General features: G+C 49.3%; 1 protein-coding gene across 1 annotated transcript; it reads right to left on the bottom strand.

Moving 5' to 3' along the window:
* Positions 1-872: 872 nt before the first annotated feature.
* On the bottom strand, positions 873-11,902 carry LOC133886721 (nuclear pore complex protein NUP107). Its single transcript, XM_062326515.1, has 24 exons — positions 11,685-11,902; positions 10,500-10,873; positions 9,812-9,881; positions 8,457-8,572; positions 8,281-8,312; positions 8,043-8,168; positions 6,980-7,138; positions 6,490-6,582; positions 6,247-6,414; positions 5,988-6,086; positions 5,694-5,911; positions 5,566-5,623; positions 4,715-4,803; positions 4,494-4,625; positions 4,159-4,281; positions 3,802-3,900; positions 3,505-3,696; positions 3,161-3,332; positions 2,885-3,041; positions 2,558-2,760; positions 2,233-2,374; positions 1,996-2,156; positions 1,765-1,881; positions 873-1,681 (listed from the first exon to the last, which is right to left on the bottom strand). The coding sequence occupies exons 1-24, from the start codon at positions 11,786-11,788 to the stop codon at positions 1,604-1,606; spliced, it is 3,282 nt and encodes a 1,093-aa protein (XP_062182499.1). The 5' UTR covers positions 11,789-11,902; the 3' UTR covers positions 873-1,603.
* Between the last annotated feature and the right edge of the window lie 11,563 nt (positions 11,903-23,465).

The raw sequence follows: 23,465 nt of genomic DNA, 5'->3' as shown, positions 1-23,465 counted from the left end.
TCTTCCAAACTGTCCGGAGGCCATGAGGAGCTGGTGGTGACGTGCACGCCGAAGAAGCTCCCTCCCTGCCTCAGAGGAAGAGCGCGAGAAAGCGGGACCAGGATGGCGCTTAGCCGTCGGTTGGTGTAAGTGGGGGCGCCATGGAAGCCGGCCTCCGGGAGGAAGGAGAGCGAAGCGCTCCGGCGAGCCAGGCCGTCATTTCAAGTACCGACCGGGGTGGTCGTTATTTCAAATACCGATCACCGCTTGGGGTCGGATTGCGTGGAGTGGCATTCGGGCGTGGTCGTCGTCTTGCTCAAAAGCCGGACGGCGGAGGTCCAGCCCGGATCGCGAGCGAGTGCACGATGCAGCAGCAGAGCTCGATGGCCGGCCAAGCACCGAGGTAAACCGTCAGGAGGGAGGTCGTGGAGGCGAGCGTGGCAAATGCGAAGGCAAACGTGTTCTGCCATCGCGGCGGACGCGGGGAGGAGCCACGGCGCCATGGCCGCTTCTTGTCTTGTTCCCGGAAGAACGGCCACTCCTCGAGCCAGACATTGGCTTCGGTGGGCGCGTCGCACGTGAACGCCTGCTCTCGGCGTTGCGGCAGCGCAAGGCGACAACGACGACGACAGAGAACATGCGCCAGCAGAGATGTAGCAGAGCACGAGGTGCAGCCGGCGGTGACGATGGAGGAGATCAGACATTGGTCTGTTGCCCTCATCTTTTTCAGAGACAGAAAAAGCAGTTTTCCATTCAACATGACCTCTCGTGTTCCAGCATTCCAGCCTAATCGATAGAGACGGCTACTGCACAGAATGAACACAATCTTAGGGTGCATATCTGTGTGTTCCACCAAATAAGGCGAGGCTGGAACAACTCCGGGGAAAGTTCAGTTCTTCATGAACCATGAAAAATATTTGCAGCTGCCTCTACCTATAGATTTGCCAACAAAAATGTGTATTTGTGTTTACAAAATACAAAACTAGGACAGGCTGATTCTCATGTGCCGTTTTCAGCCAGTTCATTCTCGTGCATACAGTCGTACAAATCCATTGTGAATGAACAGCCTCAAGCAATACACTTACAGTCGCATGATGTAGAACACCTATACAGCTAATTTCATCTTTCCCCTTTTCCAGTGGGGTCTCAATACATTACAACAGGGTCTTGACCACAGAAAGGACACTAATTTCACTAGTCATGACTCGCTGAATTTGTCAGCAGGTAGAGCCCACGATTTGCACACGTGATTCTGCGTTCATAAGCAAAATGGTGAGGATGTCAGGAATTTCCGAGCAGTTTGAAAGCAATCAACCACCAATTCAAAGAGGTACACACAACGAAAAGAAAGATGACTGCTTCCCACACCACCAAACAGAAAACAAAGGAAGAAAAAAAATAATTGTGGTCAAACATTTTGTATCGGTTTTATTTTAATGAACATTAAAAACTAATTTCTCTAATTGCCTGAAGTCAAGTATCGCATACAGCACAGTGCAGTACCATTTTACCATCATCCTTTTGCAATTACGAATGTATAAATTTGCACAGCACTAATCTTACTGATTTCCCTGTAAACCGGAGAACATTACCAATGCGACTCACACCTGAGAGCATGAAAGACCTAGCCATCAGAAGGTAGCTGCTCCTCCTCAAGCTCCATTTTACATAGGAAGCATTCCCTCTCAAAAATCAGGAATTCCTGACAAAGATTGAATAGCAATTTTGTTGATAACAGAAAAAAAGTACTTATTGGATGAACAAACCAAAGATCATAAAAGTAACCTGCAACTGCTGCTGGCTGAACAAATGCATCATTCCAGACTCGGACGAAGCAACTAACTCAATCAGTTTATCACAATGATCAAGAGACTCGCCTGCTTCGGAAAGTGAGATAGATGCCTGCAAAATATAGCAACCAAAGACTAATGTGTCATCAATACTGAAAGCAGCACAACAGCAGCCATTCATCTGTAACACAATGCAGTAACTTATAGAACTAATTTGCTAGATCACCTGCATAGATCGTAGAATTGTTTCAGGTAGGCAGCATCTTCGACAAAGCCCTCGAATTATGTAAGCAGCTGTGCTTTCCACAGAACCATTCCCATCAGAATACCAAGCATCAAGCCGTGAAATTTCCATTGAAACTCCAGGTTGGAACCGATTGAGTTCACCTGCCATAAAGAATCACTCACGACGATTGCACAAAATATTTTGAATGACGGCATCATTTTGTTAAAGTGAAGATACCTTTAAAGCCAGCGGCCATAATTGCAGCAAGAAGACCTCCGTCATTGGCTTCATGAAGTCCATACCCATCACCTTCTGTTGCTAAGCAGCGAAGAGCAACTTCAACACAAGAAGGATCTCTAGACGATATCTGAACGTCCACCTGTTCAATCGATTATACATTTAGAATTTGCAGAAATCTACTACAATAACTGGAATTTGAAATTAAAAGCTGTTTTCAATAGTTCTCATTTCCACTTCAACTATTTAGATTAACAGACAAGCAACAAGCCGGACTTCACTTATTTATGTTGGAAGCATAAAATGTGGAGGAAAAGGACCCAACCTTCAACTGGCGATGAAGCACGTCCTCTTCACTAACAATTGAATATAATGCACTTGTCAAAGCCGTGCATGATGTTGCATCCGGTAACATGCACTCTCCAGAAGGTAGGCAGAGTATTGCAGTTGCATGCAACTCAAGGAAAATAAGCTCTGAGGATTCAAATGGACTGCTCTCAACAGCATTCAACCATGGTCTTTCATCCCCTGATTACAACAGACAAGAACATCAAAAACAAAGTTGAATACTTAAATACTATCAGAAATTTTGCAATTTTTAGAAGCATATTTGCACATTGGCACCATATAATACGACCACTTATTAACTTACTGAGTAATAACAAGAATGCCAACTCCAGTGTTTCTCTTGCTGCAGCAACAGCTTGATCCTTTTCCTCTGCCGAAAGCATTTCAGGAGAAACAACAGCATTCTCCATCTCCACTTTAAGCCAACTCCGGTAAGTTGCATCGAGGGAGTAATATTCATGCTTTTGGTCATACAAAGCAATCACTTGGTCAAGAATATTTATTATGTTAATTACATAGAGATAAAAATATTATCAGCGTCAAGAGAAGGTGAACATTAGGATAAAAATAGAGGTCGTACCCAATCTTCAAACTCCCGTAAGTTATCAGATACCTCTGGATCTTCCAGCGAAAATAAATTTTCTTTTTGCTTTAATGGTTCAGCCAGGATGGCAAGCAACTTGTGCGGCCCTGCTGGTAGTTCAGGGACTCTCCTCATTGATATCAGGGAAAACTCTCTGAACAGTGTATTGCTGATTGATAAAGAAATCAAACATAAGTTCCATGGTAACAAGGTTTTAAAAAAGATAAATGAAACCATTCCATATATACAACTGCAACAATAAATATAGTGATGGCAGGAAGCATTAAACAAGAGAAGATTTCAAGTTTCTCTGGCACAAAACAAATTAGACGACCAATAACCTATGCATCAATGCTCGTATCAGAAGCTTCCCGGTGATCATCTGAAAATCTGGAATCGAAGGTGGTGGTGTGAAGCAAAGCCACTGAATAACCATTGCCTTCTGAAGTGATTGCAAGTGATGCTGTTGTGCAACATCAGAGAAATCCTCTTCATACTTGCTGCTTTTCGTTTGTCGAGATCTTGAAAGCACCCTGCATTATTTATTTAAAAGTTGTTAGAACACAACCGCAAACTTGATCTAAATCTCTGAAAGTCGGTAGATTCCATTGCAACATATATCCCCTGAATCAACAAACCTCTCAATGATCTCTTCAAAACAAGCCTTGGATGCATCCCCGGATGAGAATGGCAGATACTCCACAGCAGAGAGGAAGAGCTTGTACATAGTATGCAAACTGTTGCCAGAAAAAAAGTGTGAGCTTGTACATTGAGTTTGAAGAAAATTTAAACTCGCTCAGCTTTCCGAACCATATATTGAATGCTGCCCGTTGGATTTACTAACCACCACAAAAAAGTAACATTGAGAAACATGAACAGAAAATAACATATGTGTCCATCATTATCTGAGAAAGTGAACAATGAAAAATAATACCAATATACACAAATACTCCCAACTGCAGACAATTAACCAGATAAGAATATGATAATCATACCTGCTATTTAGCCGTAGTTCCATCATTTCCACGAACAAATCAATGCAAAGGTCACGTTCAAGCTGAGAGGTGTATACTCCAACCAACTCTTCTTGATGCTCTGAGAATAAATACCTAACATACCTGGAGTCATAGATTTTCCCTGTTATGATGATAAATTAAACACAACGAGAAGGCACGCACAAAATCTGGATAAACATAAGAATGAAAGATTCAACTGAAATAAAATAAAAATCTAAATTTAACCTTCAGGTAAAATAACAGCAGAAAACAGGATTAATCCCTTGATGGATTTTATAAAACAATGCAAAGAGTATTTCATCAATAGTACTTACGTGTTGATGATGAGATCACCAACAGTAACCAGCTTTTCCCCTAACTCATCTTCCATTTCATCATTGAAAAGGTATCTCAGCACAAGAACAATATGTGCACCAAAACGTATCATCTCTGGGTTATCAAGGGGCCTAAGTGAACACAGAAGTTATTTGAAAGTGATATAATAAATCCATTAAATATTTGGAGGTTATCACATGCAAAATCATAAGGACCCTACCTTGAAATGTTTTGGTCCTCTTCTGAGGGAGACAACCATGACCATAGAAGGTCAAGAAGATGAGCTATATTTCCACTCATGAGATTCATCTGCAATAAGAAAAACATGAAATGGCCAGAGTGGTGAGACAATCAAGGGATTGCAGCTCCCAATTGGATAATGATTTATCAATTGTAATATTTGCGGGATCTGTTTCAATGGAATGTGGTTTAAAAAAAACTCGACCAACCTAGGAGGAACTAGGTAGCATTATAAATAAGAAATAGGCACCTAAATTCGCGTCAAAGAGAACTCGAACCTGGGTGGTCTAGGCGTACATCCACACCCTCGACCAATTGAGCTAGGCTCAGTTCCTTGATTTGTTTTGAGTACTTTGAATGTGGGTGGTCGAATGTGGTTTTGAGTACTTTGAACATGTGTGTGCATTCCAGTTAACACCATGGGTCAACAAAATTTTAATAAAATTACTGAGTTAGAAAAGAACTGAAACCTACAGATTTCAAAGAGGGAAAAGAGGGAAATTCCAATCATTTGAATATTATCTTTTTGGGTTTCATCTCCATAAAAAACATGGCCACTCTTATGGAGATGAAACCCAAAAAAGATATTCAAATGCTTGGAATTTTTCGGAACCACACACGTACAAATATTTTTAATAGATAGGCCTTGACTAATCTAGGCCATAAACTGGCATCTTGTCAGAACAGCGCATAAGAACTATCCTAATTCCCTGTGCTGTCATGTAGAGCAATTTGTCTAATTCAATTCAGTAAATCCTGTTAGACAAGTTGAGTAGGCAAAATGCATAATGCACAAGAAGTTAGTTCTTCATTCATGGAAATGAATATTACCTCAATTTGTCGATGCTGCTCTCGGCATGCTCGAGAAACAGTTTCATGAACAAGGTCACTGCATCACATGAGCGACCGATAATATAAGTAGGTAGACAATTGATAGGGAGTACTAAACAATTTAATACCTTGAGTGGAGTTTCTGCAGAAGCGCAGCTATATCACGCGGTTGCTGATCAAGAATATGGTATGGCCAACTTTCTGGACCAACTGAACTTAGCATAGTTTGGGTTCCGTTCATATCATCATCGAGCTGTTTTTCGTCTGGTCTACTGGTTTGGTACTGAGATAATTCTAGATCCACTTGAACATCTAGCCAGGATTTTGCCATTGCCCAACAAGCTGACTAGGAAATGTGAATGAAAAAGATGCATCACACACCAGCAGTCGAAGAAAAGAATAACATTAAGTCAGCAACATACCTCCCAGTCAGTACAGATTGGCAAGACACGCTTTAAGTTACTGCACTGTAAAGCATATACAGCCATCTCATACCGGCCACCATCTTGTTCAGCTATTTTCTGAAATAGTTTTATCAATTCAGAGTGAGTTTAGCAAAGCAGTGTGCTTGGTAAACACACAAGCAAAAGAAATCAAGAAAAGCATAGAAGTTGTTTAATGTACAGCACTATGTCTAAAATACCAGAAAGAAGCATACGCTAGAACATGAGTAGAGTTCACCTCTGAAGCACAATATGATGCCCATTTCCAAAGACGCCACTGCCGTCCAACACCACTTTCCAATTCAATGGCTTGCAGTGCTCTGGACTTTCCATTCTTGAGCAACGCGTCCAGGGAAGGGAACAGATCTATCCCACCAAAAGGACAAAGAGTGGCAGCTCTCCATGCCTGAAAATACTCAAGAGTCGAGGCATCACAAAATAAGTAGAGATTATACATAATAAACAACATATTCTACATTACCTGGCCAGCAGAACGGCACAACTCAGATGCCTCTTCTAATCTTCCCGCTCTTAAAAGAGTCCAGATATCTTCTAGAAGCAATTCATCTTGCTTCTGCTTATATACAAAGAAAAGCAATTTGTTATTACTTTACCTGAGATGCTAAATGGAAAGAATTTTGAAAACAAGCTTTGTTTTCTATATAGTGTTATTAGTCCAGTGTTTTTGCTTTAGTTCAGTGAAGAAATAACTTTGAAAGGCGAGATCAACCAGAGTTATCCAAGACATGCTCTGCTAAACGAGGGATAAGGACATGAACATTGAGCAGTTCTCACATAACTACATAAGGGCAAAAGTATTAAAGGATGGTTCCGGTTCCAGAAAGGTAAAAAAAAAAACCATTGTAATGCACATTTCCAGCATTAGCAAAAAAGAATATACACAAAGTAAACTATTGGCCCATCTGTGAGAGAATGTTTCACTGTATTTGGAATAGATGGCAAAAGGCTACCTTATCATCAGGAAGAAGTTGCGCTCCTTCACGAGTTGGAGCATCAAAATCCACATGCTTCACTATAGTAGAGTCATTATTCTTTCTCTTTAGGTACCTCTGTGTACGGTGCCAAACACCAGAACTTGGTAGATATGAACCAACATGAGATCCACGCACCTAAATGAATGTGTGACATCAATAAGCGAGACTATACAAGATGTCATATTATCAATTTGCTCATGAATATAAGTTGATCATCTATTTTCTCAAATATTCAGCTACTCCATAGTTTGTTGAATGACTAATACAAACAGAAAACAGTAGTCCAAGGATATGCTTCCTTGCTGCCTTGGGCACACACTGTGGTGTGTGTGGCCGTGTTTTTTCTTTTTTTTTTGGGGGGGGGGGGGGGGGGGGGGGGATGGCAACAACTTGGGTACTGTCTGCGGCTGTGTGCTGCAGGGCAGGACCAAACACGGCGCAATGGACTAACAACCTGGACTGCCCTTGTGGTGGAACACAACAATGGGCAACGATGCATGAATGTGTCTACAATGCCAGTTGGGATGTAGAATAGGGCCTATCGATCCAACTTGTAAGTCAGTGGATGATCCCTAACATAAACTTATACTAATAAAATAGTTCATGTGATGAGCCCCAAATCAGACATTTCCTCTCAGTCCCGACCTAGCTTTTGATTGGACAAGCACGGGTTAAGGAGCTGGGAGCCTGGGACACAAGAGGAGGAAGCAATTGAGATGGAGTTGGAAGAATAATACTAGAGGTATGAGGGAGAGGGTGGCAAGGAGGAGCGGCCTGCTAGCAGAGAGGAGGCAAGGGAGGAGGGAGAGAGATAGAGAGACTGAGGAGGAAGAGGAATGAATTGTGGTAGTCCAGTCAGCGCCATGTGTCTCTAAATGAGCCACCATGTGCAAATTTGACCTGGAATGCACTACTTAAACAACTTAACTGATGAGTTTGAGCAATGGTCAAGTTCTATGACTTAGTTGCATCCACCTAGCACGTTTGTGTACCTGTAGTGCAATATAATCTTTTTTTTAAACTAGCATGACACTCCTACCTTTTTTTCCAAATCAAGAGCTTCAGAAGCAAGACCTTCGAGCCAAAGTACAATCCGCAGACACAGTTGTGCTGTAAGATCTGTTGCAACAAAGCGGCAAGCCTCCTGATGGGATGTAGTTGGCGACTGTTGGCAAATATAGTGCAGAATTTAGATTTTAGATGACTAACATCTGAGGATATAAATGCAAAGCAAGGACTTGAATAAAATGGTAGTTATAACTGTATGTGCATCTTACCACGAATAGCTCTCCAGAAAGCTCGTCATTTCCTGTCATGAAGCAGATGAAATTTCAAGAGGGTACAACAAAGTGGTTACTGAAAAATTACACATTTATACTTTATAGTATCTGGTACTGCAAACAAAAACTGATAGAAAGAATATATTTAAGTGATTCAAAATCGGAACTATCACCTTTGCCATAGAGGTACCAAAGAAGCGACCAGGAAGCAGCTTCGTCCAGTAAAAATTGTGCCTTTTGCTGCATAAGTTTATCTTCCACCACCCGAAGCTTTCCAGTAGCAGCAGATCTGAAAATCAAAAGGCATTACCAGGTATTCAATAATTAATATCTAGGCTATAATAAAGGCATTGAATCATCCCTCGACCTTAGCGACCTCGTTCTTTTAAAAAAAAGGAACTACATTCAGTCAGTGACAAAGTTATTAACTCAGTTGTGAAGGATTGAATGGCGAATATTTGTGGGGAAGAAATATGGTAAAAGCTATGTTCAAAAGTAGGTGGACGACGAGATTGGCATCCCTTGCTAACTCTTCACCAGAGATACAAAGCACCTGCAGCTGAGGCATATCTCAGTAGTTTGCAGGAAGAGAAAGATGGACTACACAATAGATCTCCATGTGACCTGCTTCCCCCAGACCAGCAAATAGAAAAAATAGAAAAGAAATGCTTTATTTACTACATCAAATAGCAAGTGGAAGGATTTGCCCACCTCATTTTCTTCTTATTCCAAATTCACTCCTAAGCAAGTTTGAACAAATTGATTATTCGTGTGATAACTGATAAGGGCTTGTTTGGTTTATGCCCCCAAATGAGCCAAACCAAAATGTTGGCAAAACCAAAACCTGGGCAAGACCAAAATTAGGTAAAAGAGTATATTGTTTCGATTGTGGCCATGCCAAATTGTTGTAGAGCCAAATTTTAGTGAGCAAATTTGGAACCTTTGGATTGACAAGGTGTGCTATTAGATTTCACTGGCGTTACAAAAATTTTGTGGGTGTTACCAAAATTCTGAGGGCAAAACCAAAGTTTAGTACCAAATCAAACTGCTGTCAAATTCGTTGGTGACTTGGCGTTGCCAATATTTGGTCCGATTCATGTTGCTAGCAAAGCAAACAGCCTCTAAATTCTAGTAATGTGATGTCTAGCAATTCAAGTTATATAAAAAATATCATAATTCCTTTTTCCTTCCTTGAGTCGTTTAGTTTTAGTCAGTTCATGAAAAAATGTATACTATTGATTTCTTCTTATTCATAATGGATTTACCTGGACCAAACCAATACAAGATATGCTTGTGCTATTTGAGGGATTTGTTCTTCTTCATTGTCAAGATTCAAAAATAAAGTACTTGGAGCATATGAATATTGTTTACTGATCTTGGAATGATGGGAGCAACAATATGACTAGATAACAGTAAAGTTTTAAGTGGCAAAAACATGCATCTAAGAGTTTGTGAGAAGTAAAATACTAAAATCCAACAGCACATAGGAATTTTACAATGAACTATTCGAAGTAAGGCAATAAAAAACCTTATGGATTCGGAAGCGTTTCGACATGTCCTCTCAAATTGTAGAATTACATCTGGGAAGGGAATCAAACCTGCGACAAAAAAGAGAACACATTAAATAACACAATTAAGTCCTTAAAAATCTAATCAACAATGAACTGGAAACTGTAAAGAAAGTAAAAGGGTTAATTTGTGTCATACTGACACGCAAACCAAGGATATAGCTAGAAACTACACGCATGCTAAATTCAGGTTGCTGGTCACGGCAAAAATAAAGATCCAGGTTTCTAGTGCTGCTACTAATCAATTGATGACTGCAAAGAAAGCACTTCAACGCTCTCGAGACAAAGCAAGAAGGCACAATTTGTACAGCAAATTGAGGACAGGATCTGCAAGCAGACGGTAATAGACTACTAATTTGTGCTACTTGAAGATGTGTGCAATTTATTTTCAGAACAACACATGTAATTTATTATCCATCGGTCAGAGTCAAAGAAAACAAAAAGGAAAGCAATGACATGGATCAAATAACATATCAGTTGACAATAAAAGTAAAACAAGGTGTAATAAAACTTTGGAGCTGAAAACATTTCTTAACAAATATATCATCCAAAAAAACCCACATGAACAAAAACAAAATCCCATAACACCGTAGATAAAGAACTACTCCTACAAGCAGCTCGTTAACCAGACTACAGTGCTCCACGAACCTTGGATTGCAGAATCAAGGAGCGATGCAAACATTGTAAAATTTGTTTCTCCTTCATGTGGCACATACATATCGTCCTCCAGTTTGACCGATTTTAATGTCTGTGTCACCGCCCGCCTCCCCGAACTGAAAGCTGCATCTGAGCTAGAACCACCTTCTATTGATGCCCTTCTTTTTGATGAACCGAACAGTCTCGATCCATCCAAGCCATCAATGTTGGAATAATCTGCAGCCTCCTGCTTGATATCTTCAAGGAGTAAACCAGCATTAGGCCGCCTCTGGACGCTATCTCCATCATACAGCAGCCTTGCCTCGGAGAATTTGGAGAGTGATTTCCCCAACAGCGGGGAGGCATTTGAAGAAGATAACCTCTTCCTGTAAATTTCAAAGGAAAACAACACAATCAGCAGGTGCACCAACCACTCCCAGTATATGTAAAATGTCCTTACATATCTCGTACTTAGGTTGTATTTGCCCTTTTGTGGCAAAATTTGCTGTACTAAGTATTTCGACCACACACACAGAGAATTAGGTGAAGAAATAAGGGCACTGAGCAATTGAGTACAAGTCTTATCCTGGCATAGAACATAACAAGTCTTGAACGGATCGTCAAGCTTGGGCATTGTGATTCGTGAACTTAGCACAGAGGGTATCTTCTGAGCATCAGGCTTATTCAGAAGCCGGACATGATAAAGCTCCCCTTCTGCTAAAAAATTTAATGCGGCCCAAAGCACGCAAAGCCTCAGTTGCACATTGCCAACACAAAGGAACTAGTTGGGTTGCCTGGTCAGCAGTTTCTGCTTTCTATGCAGCCAAATATTGAGAGTCTGGTATTTTTCCAACCAAAGGAGATTCCAAAATGTTGCCAAGGTGAAGCAGTAGTACTAACTACTAAGTAGCATATGACTTGAGGTAGCAACAAATTAACAACCCTTTTGTCACCAATCTAGCCTTGGAAGCTCCAATTGGCAAAGCACAATCCACACAACAAATCTAAACAGCAACCGCACGAATCAACCGATCTCCCCAATAATTCCCAATCCATTTGACTCGACCCCTCGCATTGCTCCCACGCCGCCACCCCCCCCCCCCCCATTGACTACTCAACCAAAGGAGTAAGCAACGCAGCATTCGAATCGAGAAGGAGATGGGAGCGATATGGGGGAGGGGAGGGGGGGCGCCTGACCTGTAGCGGCGGTACTCCTCCCGGCGGCCGGAGGACTCCGGATCGAAGTAGCCCGGCAGCGGCGGCGGCCGGGAGGGCGGCGACGGCGAGGGGTCCACCTCCATGGATGGGGCTCCACGGATCGGGAGGCGCTAGGGTTCAGCTAGGGTTTTGCTCCCTCGCCGTCGAATCCTCCGAACTTTCACCCCTCCTTTTTTCCTTAATTTTTTTAAAATGTGAACAAGGCATTAGGTTTGCGTGGGCCTTTCCAAGCAAGGATTTGTGAACGCTAGAGGCCCAGCAGGGCAGCAGTGCACGATTTTTTATTTTTTAATCCAAAAATTGTAAATATATATGTTTATTTTTAAATTTTGCAATTCTATCGTCCTGTGACATGCTATATGTTTAGCGATTGGATCTAAAAGTGTTAGTAGGTTGGGCTCAGATCGCGCGACAGATATTTTTTAGTGGGCTGGGGTGGGCTGCAAGTGGCGTTCCCTACTGGCGAGTGCATTTTTCCTATTTGATCCCTTTTTTAATCGTTTCTAAAAAATATCTAGTCCAAAACTATATTCGGGATGGACTACTCAGCAAGTGAACCTTCTGGGACAGGGATTACCTAGTCCAAAATGGACTTTCTGGGACAGGGGATATAGATAAGTACACATTATCTATTCTCGTATAAAATGGATGGGTTGCGGTAGATTTAAACGATCTCTATCATGCATCTTACACGAATAAAATGATTTATAATCAAAGTTGTTCCTCTGTCTCCTCCTTTCTCAATTGTTTGGAAACCTCTAATCAATTTGAAACATATAATTAATAGGTGCTACCAGCATTAAAAAGTATTACTACATCATTATTTTCTTCTATCTATATCAAACAACTAGAATCAATATATATCTTCTATAAAAATTAGATATAGTAGTATAATGCAAGAGCTATACATCAACTTTTGATATCTACGGTCTACGAGTTTTAATCATATGGCTCAAATTCATACTTAGACCCCACTAATTATAGAATATAATCAAATTTCTTGATCCCCTCCAACAAGGCAACAATCAATCACTTCTCATACCTCGCATGATCGCATCTAACTCTAAGTCCGCTTCACCATGCTGCGTGTTGAAGGTTAGCTCGATCTCTTGCTCTTTTCTTTCTATGCTATTATCTTTCTCTGTACAAATAAGGGTATGTTTTCACTATCTTAAATTGAAAAGCTTTGTGATGTATCCTCAGTATTTTGTTTTTCAATTATTAGTTTTCTGTGAAATTTTTTGATCTCGTTATAACATTATTGATTTCATGTATGTAACATGTGGGTGGTTAATAGTCAGAGAAATTGATCAAAGCATATATATATTAGCTATTTGATTCATCAAACGCAATATATATATAATTCGGTTGTGGCGCCACGGGAACCTTGTGCCTCCTATATATTCCATTAATATTGCATGCTCTCTAGATAGGGTAGTAGTATCTTACACATCTCCTGCCCGATGATAGATGCATATATGATGCGTGCAAACTTAGGTAGCATGTATCACATAGGGATGTGGTCGTCACTCGCCACAAGATAAGAGCGCAGCGTCTATATCATGACATGACATGGTGCAACACGCCCACCAAGTTGGCAACTTGCGTGGCCAATACACGCACGTATCTACAACATATATTAACACGTCAAGAATCGGTACGCTTTCAGGCCACCTACCTCGTTGAAGCTATTGTGCCGACATGTGAGGCTACTAGAATAGTGTTCCCCTTCTCTAGAAAAGAAAAAGAAAATAAAACCCACGCCGTTCCACCGCCGCACGCGCTCTGTAGCCGTCGTCGTGCCCATCGCACCACCCTGCCCTTTACAGAAAATTACGGTAGCACGAAGTCCATCGCCACAACACACCCACTGCTGTTGTCAAGGACGCCACCACATCGCCCTCCTCGTCGCGGGAACTGCTGCTACCGAAGACGAGGATGCGGCCACCGCAGCTATCCAGGACGGAAGCGAAGGAGCCCTTGAAGGCATCGAAGAAGGATCTGGCGCGACGGGCGGCGGTGAGCTCCGAGAGTAGGTGGATCGAGACGAACTGCAGGCGCGGTGAGGCGTCGGCCGCGGTGTCGAGGTAGGCGCCGAGGACGCGGGGCGGGTGGAGGTCGCGGAAAAGTCGGAGGAAGGCCCGTTAGAGGCATGACGGAGCCAGCGCCTGGAGCCGAGGGCGTTGCGGAGGAGGTTGGTGTGGAGACCTAGGCCGAAGAGGATCTCGCACAGGAGGTCATCGTCGTCGAGCACCAATGACATGGCGACCGCGCGGCGGCGATGGTCCATGCCGGTCGGCTGAGGCGTGACGGCACCAACCAAGACGGCAGTGCCGACATGGCTAGACCCAATGCAACGCGCGGTGGAGCCCCTTCAGCTAATCCGGCGACCAACCACGCGAAGCAATCACCAACAGGTGCAGATCCGCCAGCTTTACCCGGTCGACAGCGCAGGCACGCACCAGCAGGGCCAGCCACGAAACGACGCTCGCCGGCCACGCGCTGGCTAGCAGCGATGCACCTGACCAGCCCCCATGGCGGCCTCCGAGGTGGGATCCAGTGACTGCGCGAGGAAGAGCAGCAAAGAGACTGCGGCGGCCAACCGGACCGGTGGCGCCCCCGCACAGGATGAAGAGGAGGCGGGAGCAGGATAGGGAAACCCTAACCCTAAACCGACCCCCAGCTTATATATGCGCCAGCCCGAATGGGTCGGTCGTCGAATGGACCAGAAAATGGGGCTGGTCAAATGGGCCGAAATCAGGCTGAGAGCAAAGACATGACCTGACACGAATTTTTTTACAAAAAGTCATCAAAAAATTCTAAATTTACGTGCTAGAGCCACAATATATAAAAACCTAATGTTTTTATATGTTTAAGTCCTCATATTTATTGTGTTATGTTTTATTACATAATATTAAATCTATACTATATTCTAAAGAGCATGAAATCGACAGCCTCCCACTGACTTGATCACTTTAGCTACTGTTCATGTGGGCCCATCATCAGGCATGGACACGCTTGGCCCGTAGCTATCCACACGTCACCCGCTCCTGTTTAGATTAACTGTTTCTTAATTGATCTACATAATTTCAAACAATATTATTACATACGTATTGCCTAGACATTATCTCTTTTCTCTTACCAAACACTAAAATCATATGAGTACGTGTAGACGTACCAATCAAACTAATTATTTTTTATACAGAACATGAGTTGACACAGCGTAACACGTCGATCCATTTAATTACACTATTACGCTAGGACGACCGGCCTATTGCGTGATGTAAAAGAACCTAGCTATCACCTAGCTACACCACCTATCATTCCGAGCCTAGACTAAGTGATATGTATATAGTAAACCATATCATCTTCCAGAATCAGCTCCTCTGACTTATCAGAGGTAAATCAAAAGGGGCTACACTGCCATGACTGTCTCCCATTGAAAGCCATTGGATTGGAAGTAGAACATCCAGATTTGATGCTACAGTATGATACAGTATTCGTGCTACAGTGGATTAGCACATTGATTTCATGCACAGTCATCCGTGATGTTGCTTCTCAACATTAGAGGATTCGGGTCCCATCTTCCAAGTTCCACTGTACCTCAGGATTCGTGAGATGATGCAATCGGACAGACCATCCTCATACTTATTGGTTCCAAACTTGCAATTCCAAACCATATGTGTCGGAGGATGAACTCCTGTCGCAGGGATCCCGAGAGACCCCTTTTTAGAGATTCGGCCGGAGGGATGATCCTGGATAAGCTTGTTGGGAAATAAGCAGGAACGGAAACAAATGCGATGGCTGGTGGGAGATGATCGCCCTAATGCGAGAAAAATGAGTGCACCGGGGTTTAGACAGGTTCGGGCCGCATGGAGGCGTAACACCCTACTCCTGTGTGAGCGCTATATTTATCCTTGAAGGGAATTCTTCAAGGATGTATCTGGTTCCAAGGGGAGAGCCGTTTACAAAGAGCTTGAGGCTCTCGTGTTCTAGCTTGGCTTGAGCTGGTTCGAGCGTCTGCGTCCTCTTCTTCACACACTTCCGGTCCTTCCTTTACGTGTTCTCCATCCTTTCCTTTTATAGGCGCGCCGACCTCAACATATCCTGAATGGGAAAGAGGGGATGTGAATGCCAAGATGCCACGGAGAAAGGCGTAATCATTTCGTCTTGACGAAGTGACAGGGGCGGTGGAGAAATGCGGCGCGCATCCGACCACCCGCCACTGTGGAAGCCCTCGGGCGCCATAAAGGGGGCCCACCGGGCAGCCTCAGAGGTGCCCGGTGCGCCCACCCTGTCTTGTTCTTCTGCCAGGGCAGGGTGGCAGGCGGAGCGCTTCGATTCTGGCAATGTTATCCCGAGGCACCCGGATGAAACGGGACGGGACCCGCGCATTTAATGGACCCACGCCCCCCTGCCAGTGCATGGCAGGGTCTGACACTAGGGCGTGGGCAGCTGAGAATGTCAGGATGTCAGGATGTCAGGCCGCGCGTGCCTATTAAATGCGGCATTGGGCCTTTGACTGGATGACACCCTGACGACGGGACCCTTCGGGTCGTCGAATGATCTTGCGCGAACCTTCGGGGAACCGAGTCCTCGAGGGCTGCCACGTGCAGCCCCGAGCACTCTCTCCCGAGCACTTCGGTGGGACCTTCGGGGCACCGAGTCCTCGGGGGCTGCCACGTGCAGCCCCGAGCACTCTCTCCCGAGCACTTCGGTGGGACCTTCGGGGAACCGAGTCCTCGGGGGCTACCACGTGCAGCCCCGAGCACTCTCTCCCGAGCACTTCGGTGGGACCTTCGGGGAACCGAGTCCTCGAGGGCTGCCACGTTCAGCCCCGAGCACTCTCTCCCGAGCACTTGGTGGGACCTTCGGGGCACCGAGTCCTCGGGGGCTGCCACGTGCAGCCCCGAGCACTCTCTCCCGAGCACTTCCTTCCCGGTATTTGGGCTCTGCGGATCATCGGGGAACTAGGGTGCTCGGGAACCAGAGGCGGCGGCCCCGAGCACCTTCTCCCGGGACTTAGCTTCTTCTTACCTTGCAGGGTGGTGACATGTGGCGGATGGCCGGCCTGGTCTCGGGACTTAGGGACCCCTGGTTCTGAATACACCGACAGTAGCCCCCGGGCCCGTTGGTAGCCGACGGGACGGAGACTGCGAATGGGCCCTTCGTCGCGACCGAGGCCAAGGCTGGCGCGGACGCCATGTGGCAAGCTTTCGAGAGGTGGCCCTTGCGGACCTAGACCTCAAGTACGCTCCAACGGGAAAATGAGTGGACACGTGTCCACACAACTTCCGAAGGGTATGAAGACCATACGGGCGGCACGCGCGGTCGCCGCGTAGATCGAGGAAAATACGCCTGGCAGCCGCTGACATCGCGCGATCGGTGGGAGATTTGCCTGGCAGTTGCGCCGATCGAGGCGGCGCTTCGCCGAGCGAACCGTTTTGGGCGGCAGTTTTTGAACTTTGAGATATAAAAGGGGGAATGGATCGGTCCGTTCCCCTTTTTACGCTCTCTCGCACTTGCGCTCCTGCCTTCTTCGTGCTCCGAAGCCCTCAGGAAACTCCCAGGCGACCGGAGCGTTCTCCCTTCTCTCTCTCTTCACCACCAAAAACACCCTCCATCCTGTCGAGATGACGAGGGTTGGAGGAGGACGCCGGGACAAGACTTCGGACAGCATCTTGCCGGAGTCTCGTCTGAGGAACGAGGAGGCGGCGGACAAGATTAGGAAGCTGCTGGTACCGGAGGGTCAGGAAGGTGCTGTGGTGGTGAGGCCGGCGACTCTGACGCCGGCGACGACCGTCCCTGGGCGGACCGTCCTATTCACTTCCTTTGTGGCGGCGGGGTTAGTGCCGCCGTTCTCCGCCTTCTTCCTGCAAGTGCTGGAGACGTACGGCATTCAAATGGTGCACCTAAGCCCCAATTCCGTCGTGGCGTTGGCGGTCTTCGTGCATCTCTGCGAAATGTTCGTGGGAGTGATGCCGTCGGCGACGCTGCTTCGCCATTTCTTCGTCCTTCGGTCGGTGGGGAAGAAGAGGGGGTTCTCCACGGCGGACGTCACGGGGTGCTGCAACCTTCGGCTCCGGGAAGGCCTGGGGGACCATTACATTCCCCAGGTGCTGCGCAGCAAGTGGGAGGAATGGCGACGGGACTGGTTCTTCGTCGACATCGATCCCCACGAGCGCCTCGAATTGCCAGAGAAGGCGGCGGAACCTCGGCGATCGACGTGGGAGGCGCCGCCGCCAGAAGACGCGAGGCTGAAGCCGGTGCTGGAGCGCATCTTGGAGCTGCGCGAGTCCGGGCTGACCTCCGTCATGGTGGTGGCGGATTTTCTGTGCCGTCGGTTGGCGCCTCTGCGAGAACGGGCCCGGCCGAGCTGGTTCTACACCGGGCCGGAGGACATCACCAGGACCCAGATTGGCGCGAGCTGGGATCTGGGGGCGGCGGAACTGCGGGGGATGACAAGGGTGATCACCGGAACGGAGGACATGAGCCGGGCAGAACTCCCGTGGCCGGAGATGGCACTCTGTGCCAACCCCAACCGGGTGGCCATCATGAGGCGGCTGCCGGAGTTTGACGCCCAGGGGCCCGTGGACCGGCCAAGAAGCCGGAGTCCTGAGGCCTCCGAACTCCCCGGGCTGGAGGAACTACTTGGCGAGGAGGTCGCTGGCAGTTCGGCGCAGGCTGGCGAAGGGGTCGCCGCAGGCGGCAGCCGCCGTGCCAGAGAGGAGGGCGCCACTGAAGTCGTAGAGGAGGTGGCGCCGGGAGACCGGGGAAAGCGTCCCAGGGCCCTAATTCTAGTACCGGACTCTCCGCCGTCGCCGACGGCGGCGGCGGCGTTCCCGGTGCTGGCGCCGCGGCTGGTGCGGATGGGGGCTGCGCTGGCGTCAGAGACCCGCGCGGCTGATCCGGAGCCCCGCGCGGCGGCACCCGAGGCCCGCGCAGCGGCCACACCGAACCCCCAGCGGAAGAGGCGGCGGGAGGAGTCTGGACCGACAGCACCGGACCCGGACATTAGGCTCCCAGCGGCCAAGTGGCAATATCGGTGAGTCTCCTTTCTTGCTTTTTCCTGGGCATTTCTGGCCCGAACTAAGCTTTTGACATTTTTCATCTGTCTCCCGTAGGCCGACCGCGGGTGCCACTGCGCCGGGGAAAGCGCGGGCGCCAAGGCCAGAGCCGAGCCTGCCTGCTGCGCCGACAGAGGTCGGCACAGGAACGGTGGAGGCGCCAATTGACGTGGCGGCCACTGGGAGAAAGGCGGAGACGGTGGCCGAGAGGAGGGCGCCGGCGGAACCTACCCTGGGCGCGGAGAGCCCGGGGCGGATAATGGTGGAGGTGGATGTTTCGCCGGGGCCGGTGGCCAGGGCGGCCGATGCGGGAATGCGGCCGCCGCCCGAGTCTTCGGCGCCGGCGGAGCCTACCCCGGGCAGGCAGAGCCCGGGGCGGATGGCGGTGCAAGGCCCTGCGGAGAGCTCGGCCCCCCTGGAGGCACTCTGCGGAGAAGCCTGGGCCCCACCGGTGCCCGGCCAGCCCGCCGATCCTTTCCTAGGCGCCATAGAAGGCGTCCAAGTAGCGGTTGGGCGGCTGAGCGCAGCGGTGACCGCCAAGGAGGGGGAGCTCGAGGCCGAGCGCGCCCGCCTGGCATCGGAGAAGGCGCGGCTGGCGGGCGCCCAGGAGGAGGCCCGCGCGGCGGCCGCGCGGGAGCAGAAGCTCCTAGAAGACATCCGCGCGGAAGCCGCGCGGGAACGAGAAACTTAGAAGACCGCGTGGGCAGAAGCCGCGCGGGAACGAGAAGACGCCGCCCGCTTGGCTGAGGCGTCGAGGCAGCAAGCTGCCGAGGCCCTTGCCAGGATGGGGCAGGCGCAGGAGAGGGAGGTGGCAGTCGCAGCCCAGGAGCAGGCGGCGGAGGAGCGGCAAGCCGAGCTGGCCCGCCGGGAGGGCGCAGCCGAGAAGACGGGCACCGACCTCCAGCGCAGGGAAGACGACCTTCGGAAGATCAGGGAAGAGATTCGCCGTTGGGAGGAGGACGTTTCCTTGCAGGAGGTAAACAACGAGCTATTAGCATCGGAGCTCGATGTTCGGGAAGGTTCGGTGACTCAGCAGGAGGACGTGCTGGCCCGGCGGGAGGGCGAGATGAGGCGCCGAGAAGACGAACTGAGTCGTCGAGAGGGCAAGGCTGCTGCTGCGGCGGCCGCCGCGGCTACCAGGGCGGAGGATAATGCGAAGCACGAGGCGGAACTGGCCGCCCGTGAACGCGCCTTGTCCGAGATGGTGGCCAAGACGAAGCAGGCTGCCGCCCCCGCCGCAGCTGGCGGTTCTTCCGGTTCGGTCGGGAACCAGGGACTCGAGGCACAGCTGCGGGCCGCCAAGGAGAACATCGAGACCGCCTTTGTCTCGCGAGTCAACCTCGAGCATATGCTGGACGACATACTCCGGCGGATACGACGGGCCGTGGAGAAGGGTGGTCTCGGACGGCTTGTCGACGACACGAAGGGCGACGGCCCCGCACGACAAGTGTTGGGGCTGCAGCAGGTCTGCGAGCGCCTCGAGGCCCTGCCTTGGGCAGTCCAGGAACTCGCCGCCCGGGAGGGACGTGGCTTGGCGCATGCAGTGGCCGAGCACGTCCTGGCCTGCTACCGAAGCAGGGACCCTAACTTCCCGCTGGAACCGGCGCGGGAGGGAGTGGTCGAGGCTGAGGGGGAGGCCGCCCGGGCAGCGGTCCGGAGTACCGCCGCTGAGGTGGCGGCCGGCTTCAGGCGAGAGGTGCCACCGCCGTCAGCGCCCGGGGACGACTCGGAGGATTCAGCCGACGCCTCTGCCGCCGACTAGGCCTTCTGTGCCCTCTTTTCTTTTGTTGTAGATGTAGGAGTGAACCCTTAGAAAATGCCTTGGAAATATCCTGTGAATATTAAATGGCAGTTTTTCCTTGGGCTCGCAACTCCAGTTTCTCTAAGTGTTCGATGCTTCTTCTGATGTTTTACTTTGAAGTCCCGGGGAGTACTCAGTCGGGCCGTTCCCGACCTTCCCGTCCCCGAGGATGAAGTTGTCTTGATCGGTGTTGCTGGCACAGTCGGCCTACAAGCTCTTGCGAATCCGCATTGCCTAAGTTAAGAACAAAGACACAGACTTCCTTGCCCGGGAGATAGATCGATCCTGTTCGGAACACGCCGTGCCTAATGAACACTTTTTTACTTTGCGACCACTCAGTTAGTAGAAGGGAGACGTGTGCGGGCGAGAATGTGACCAAGAATCCTCGCGGTCCGGTGGTGCCCGGGCTTGAAACGGGCCGGACCGAGCACTGACAGCCTGCCCCCGAGACCTGAGCTCCGGACTACCCGAGTAGCTCAAGTGATAGGATTACCCAGGGTACCCGAGGACTCGGTAGTGCTCGGGGTCCTTAAAAGCGGACCGAACACCACGACCACCACGAAGGGCTTCGGTCAGACATTATCGCAAGCACGCTACTCTTTTCTGCAAACCGTTCTGCCGTTCTGGGAAAAAGTAGTCACGCGGCAGGGTTTTGCGTGCGAGGAGACCACCTCGCCGAACAGATTAAACCACGAGAGCCCCCGAGAGTGACTCGAGGACATGAATTTACTTAAAGCAGAGTTGTCTGAATATAACCACTCACCGGACAGCTGTCGGCCTTCCGGCTCATCGATCCAGGAGGGATGTGCTTCCGAGCTCGGGTGCCCGGGGACTTGATTCTTTCAACGGAGCGCCCGAGTGCCCAGAGGCATACGAGGCTCCTAGGGTCGGGTGATCTCGACCTCCCATGCCTAAGTGGTAGGACCACCCGAGGACCCTTGGGGCCGACCAAAGACCGGGGCATTGAAGCCCTCGCGGCCGAACTGCTCGTGATTGCCAGCCTGTGACTTAAGAGAGAATATAGAATTTTTTGTCTGGTGCGCTCTGTTAGTGCGGTACTTGCTATAGACTGCCCTCGTTCTCGACCCGAGACCTCTCGAATACCCAAACCGGCGGACAAGAGTGGACAGAGGCATAACCCAGAGGTCCTATGGTTCGGTGGCGCCCGGGTATGACAGACCAGACCGAGCACCGACAGCCCGCTCCGGGGGCCCGAGCTCCGGACTACTCGAGCAGCTCGAGCGATGGGATTACCCAGAGCACCCCAAAACTTGGTAGTGCCCAGGAGCCTGTCACGACACCGAACATCACAGCCTACCATGCCGGACGTAAGTCAGCGGCGACTGCTCGCATGCATACCGATTGGGATTCTTTTATCAGCGGGAAAAAAGAGAGAGCGAACTTTTTCTCGCACAACCGAGCACCTCACCAGACAGATTAAACATACGGAATCCAGAAAAAATATTTTGACATAGCGATTGCTTATTGAAATACTGAATGTGCAATATTTACAAGGTTGGGCGACAGCGACTTACCCAAGGGGCGAAGCCCTCGGACTGCTTGGGCGGGGAGAAGCCCCCGGCCTTGCTGACTTGAGCCGCGAGCACGACCATCTACGGGTAGAAGCGTCAGAGATGCTCGATATTCCACGGATTCGGGAGTGGCTGTCCTTCCTCCGTCGCCAACCTGAAAGAACCCGCCCGCGGGACCGCGATCACGGTGAAGGGACCTTCCCACACAGGGGATAGCTTATTCATTCCTTCGCGCGACTGGACGCGTCGGAGAACTAGATCCCCCACCTAGAGAGACCGGGCCCGGACATGGCGCAGATGATAACGCCGCAGACTCTGCTGATACCGAGCCGCCCGGACAGCGGCACGCCGTCGGCGCTCTTCCAGGTAGTCCACGTCGTCGCGTCTTTGCCGCTCCTGCTCACCCTCAGAGTATGCATGCACTCGAGGGGAGCCCAGAGTGAGCTCGGAGGGGAGGACTGCTTCGGCGCCATAGACGAGGAAGAAAGGAGTCTCCCCGGTGGCGCGGCTTGGCGTAGTCCGATTGGCCCACAGTACGGCTGGCAGCTCATCTACCCATCCCTTCCCGTGCTTAGCGAGCACGTTATAGGTCCGGGTTTTGAGGCCCTTCAGTATCTCCGCGTTGGCGCGCTCGACCTGCCCGTTACTCCGAGGATGAGCGACGGAAGCGAAGCAAAGCTTGATGCCGAGATCTTCGCAATAGTCCCCGAACAAGGCACTAGTGAACTGGGTGCCGTTGTCGGTGATGATCCGGTTCGGGACACCGAAGCGGCTGGTGATGCCGCGGATAAACTGGAGTGCCGTGTTTTTGGTCACCTTGACGACTGGGACCGCCTCCGGCCACTTGGTGAATTTGTCGATAGTGACATATAGGTATGCATAGCCCCCGACTGCTCGGGGGAATGGACCCAGAATGTCCAAACCCCAGACCGCGAAAGGCCATGACAGGGGAATGGTATGGAGAGCCTGAGCTGGCTGGTGAATCTGTTTTGCATGGAACTGGCACGCCCTGCAGCGCCGAACCAGCTCGGAAGCATCCTGGAGAGCTGTAGGCCAGTAGAAACCTTGCCGGAAGGCCTTCCCGACCAGCGTGCGGAACGATGAATGGCCACCGCACTCGCCCTCGTGGACCTCAGCGAGAAGATCGTCGCCTTCTGCCCGAGAGATGCATTTCAGGAGGACACCTCCTGCGCTACGTCGGTAGAGATCCCCATTTACTATGGCATAGCGCCTGGACTGCCGAGCAACTCTTTCGGCAGACGCCTCATCCTCGGGTAGGAACTTTTCTTTCAAGTACCCTCGGATGTCAGACATCCACGAGGCATCTTGAGAACATTCGGCGAGCACAGCGCACTCGCCG

This window comes from Phragmites australis, chromosome 12, assembly GCF_958298935.1.
Source record: "Phragmites australis chromosome 12, lpPhrAust1.1, whole genome shotgun sequence".
NCBI classification, from domain to species: domain Eukaryota; kingdom Viridiplantae; phylum Streptophyta; class Magnoliopsida; order Poales; family Poaceae; genus Phragmites; species Phragmites australis.
This window is presented reverse-complemented; position numbering and strand designations above follow the sequence as displayed.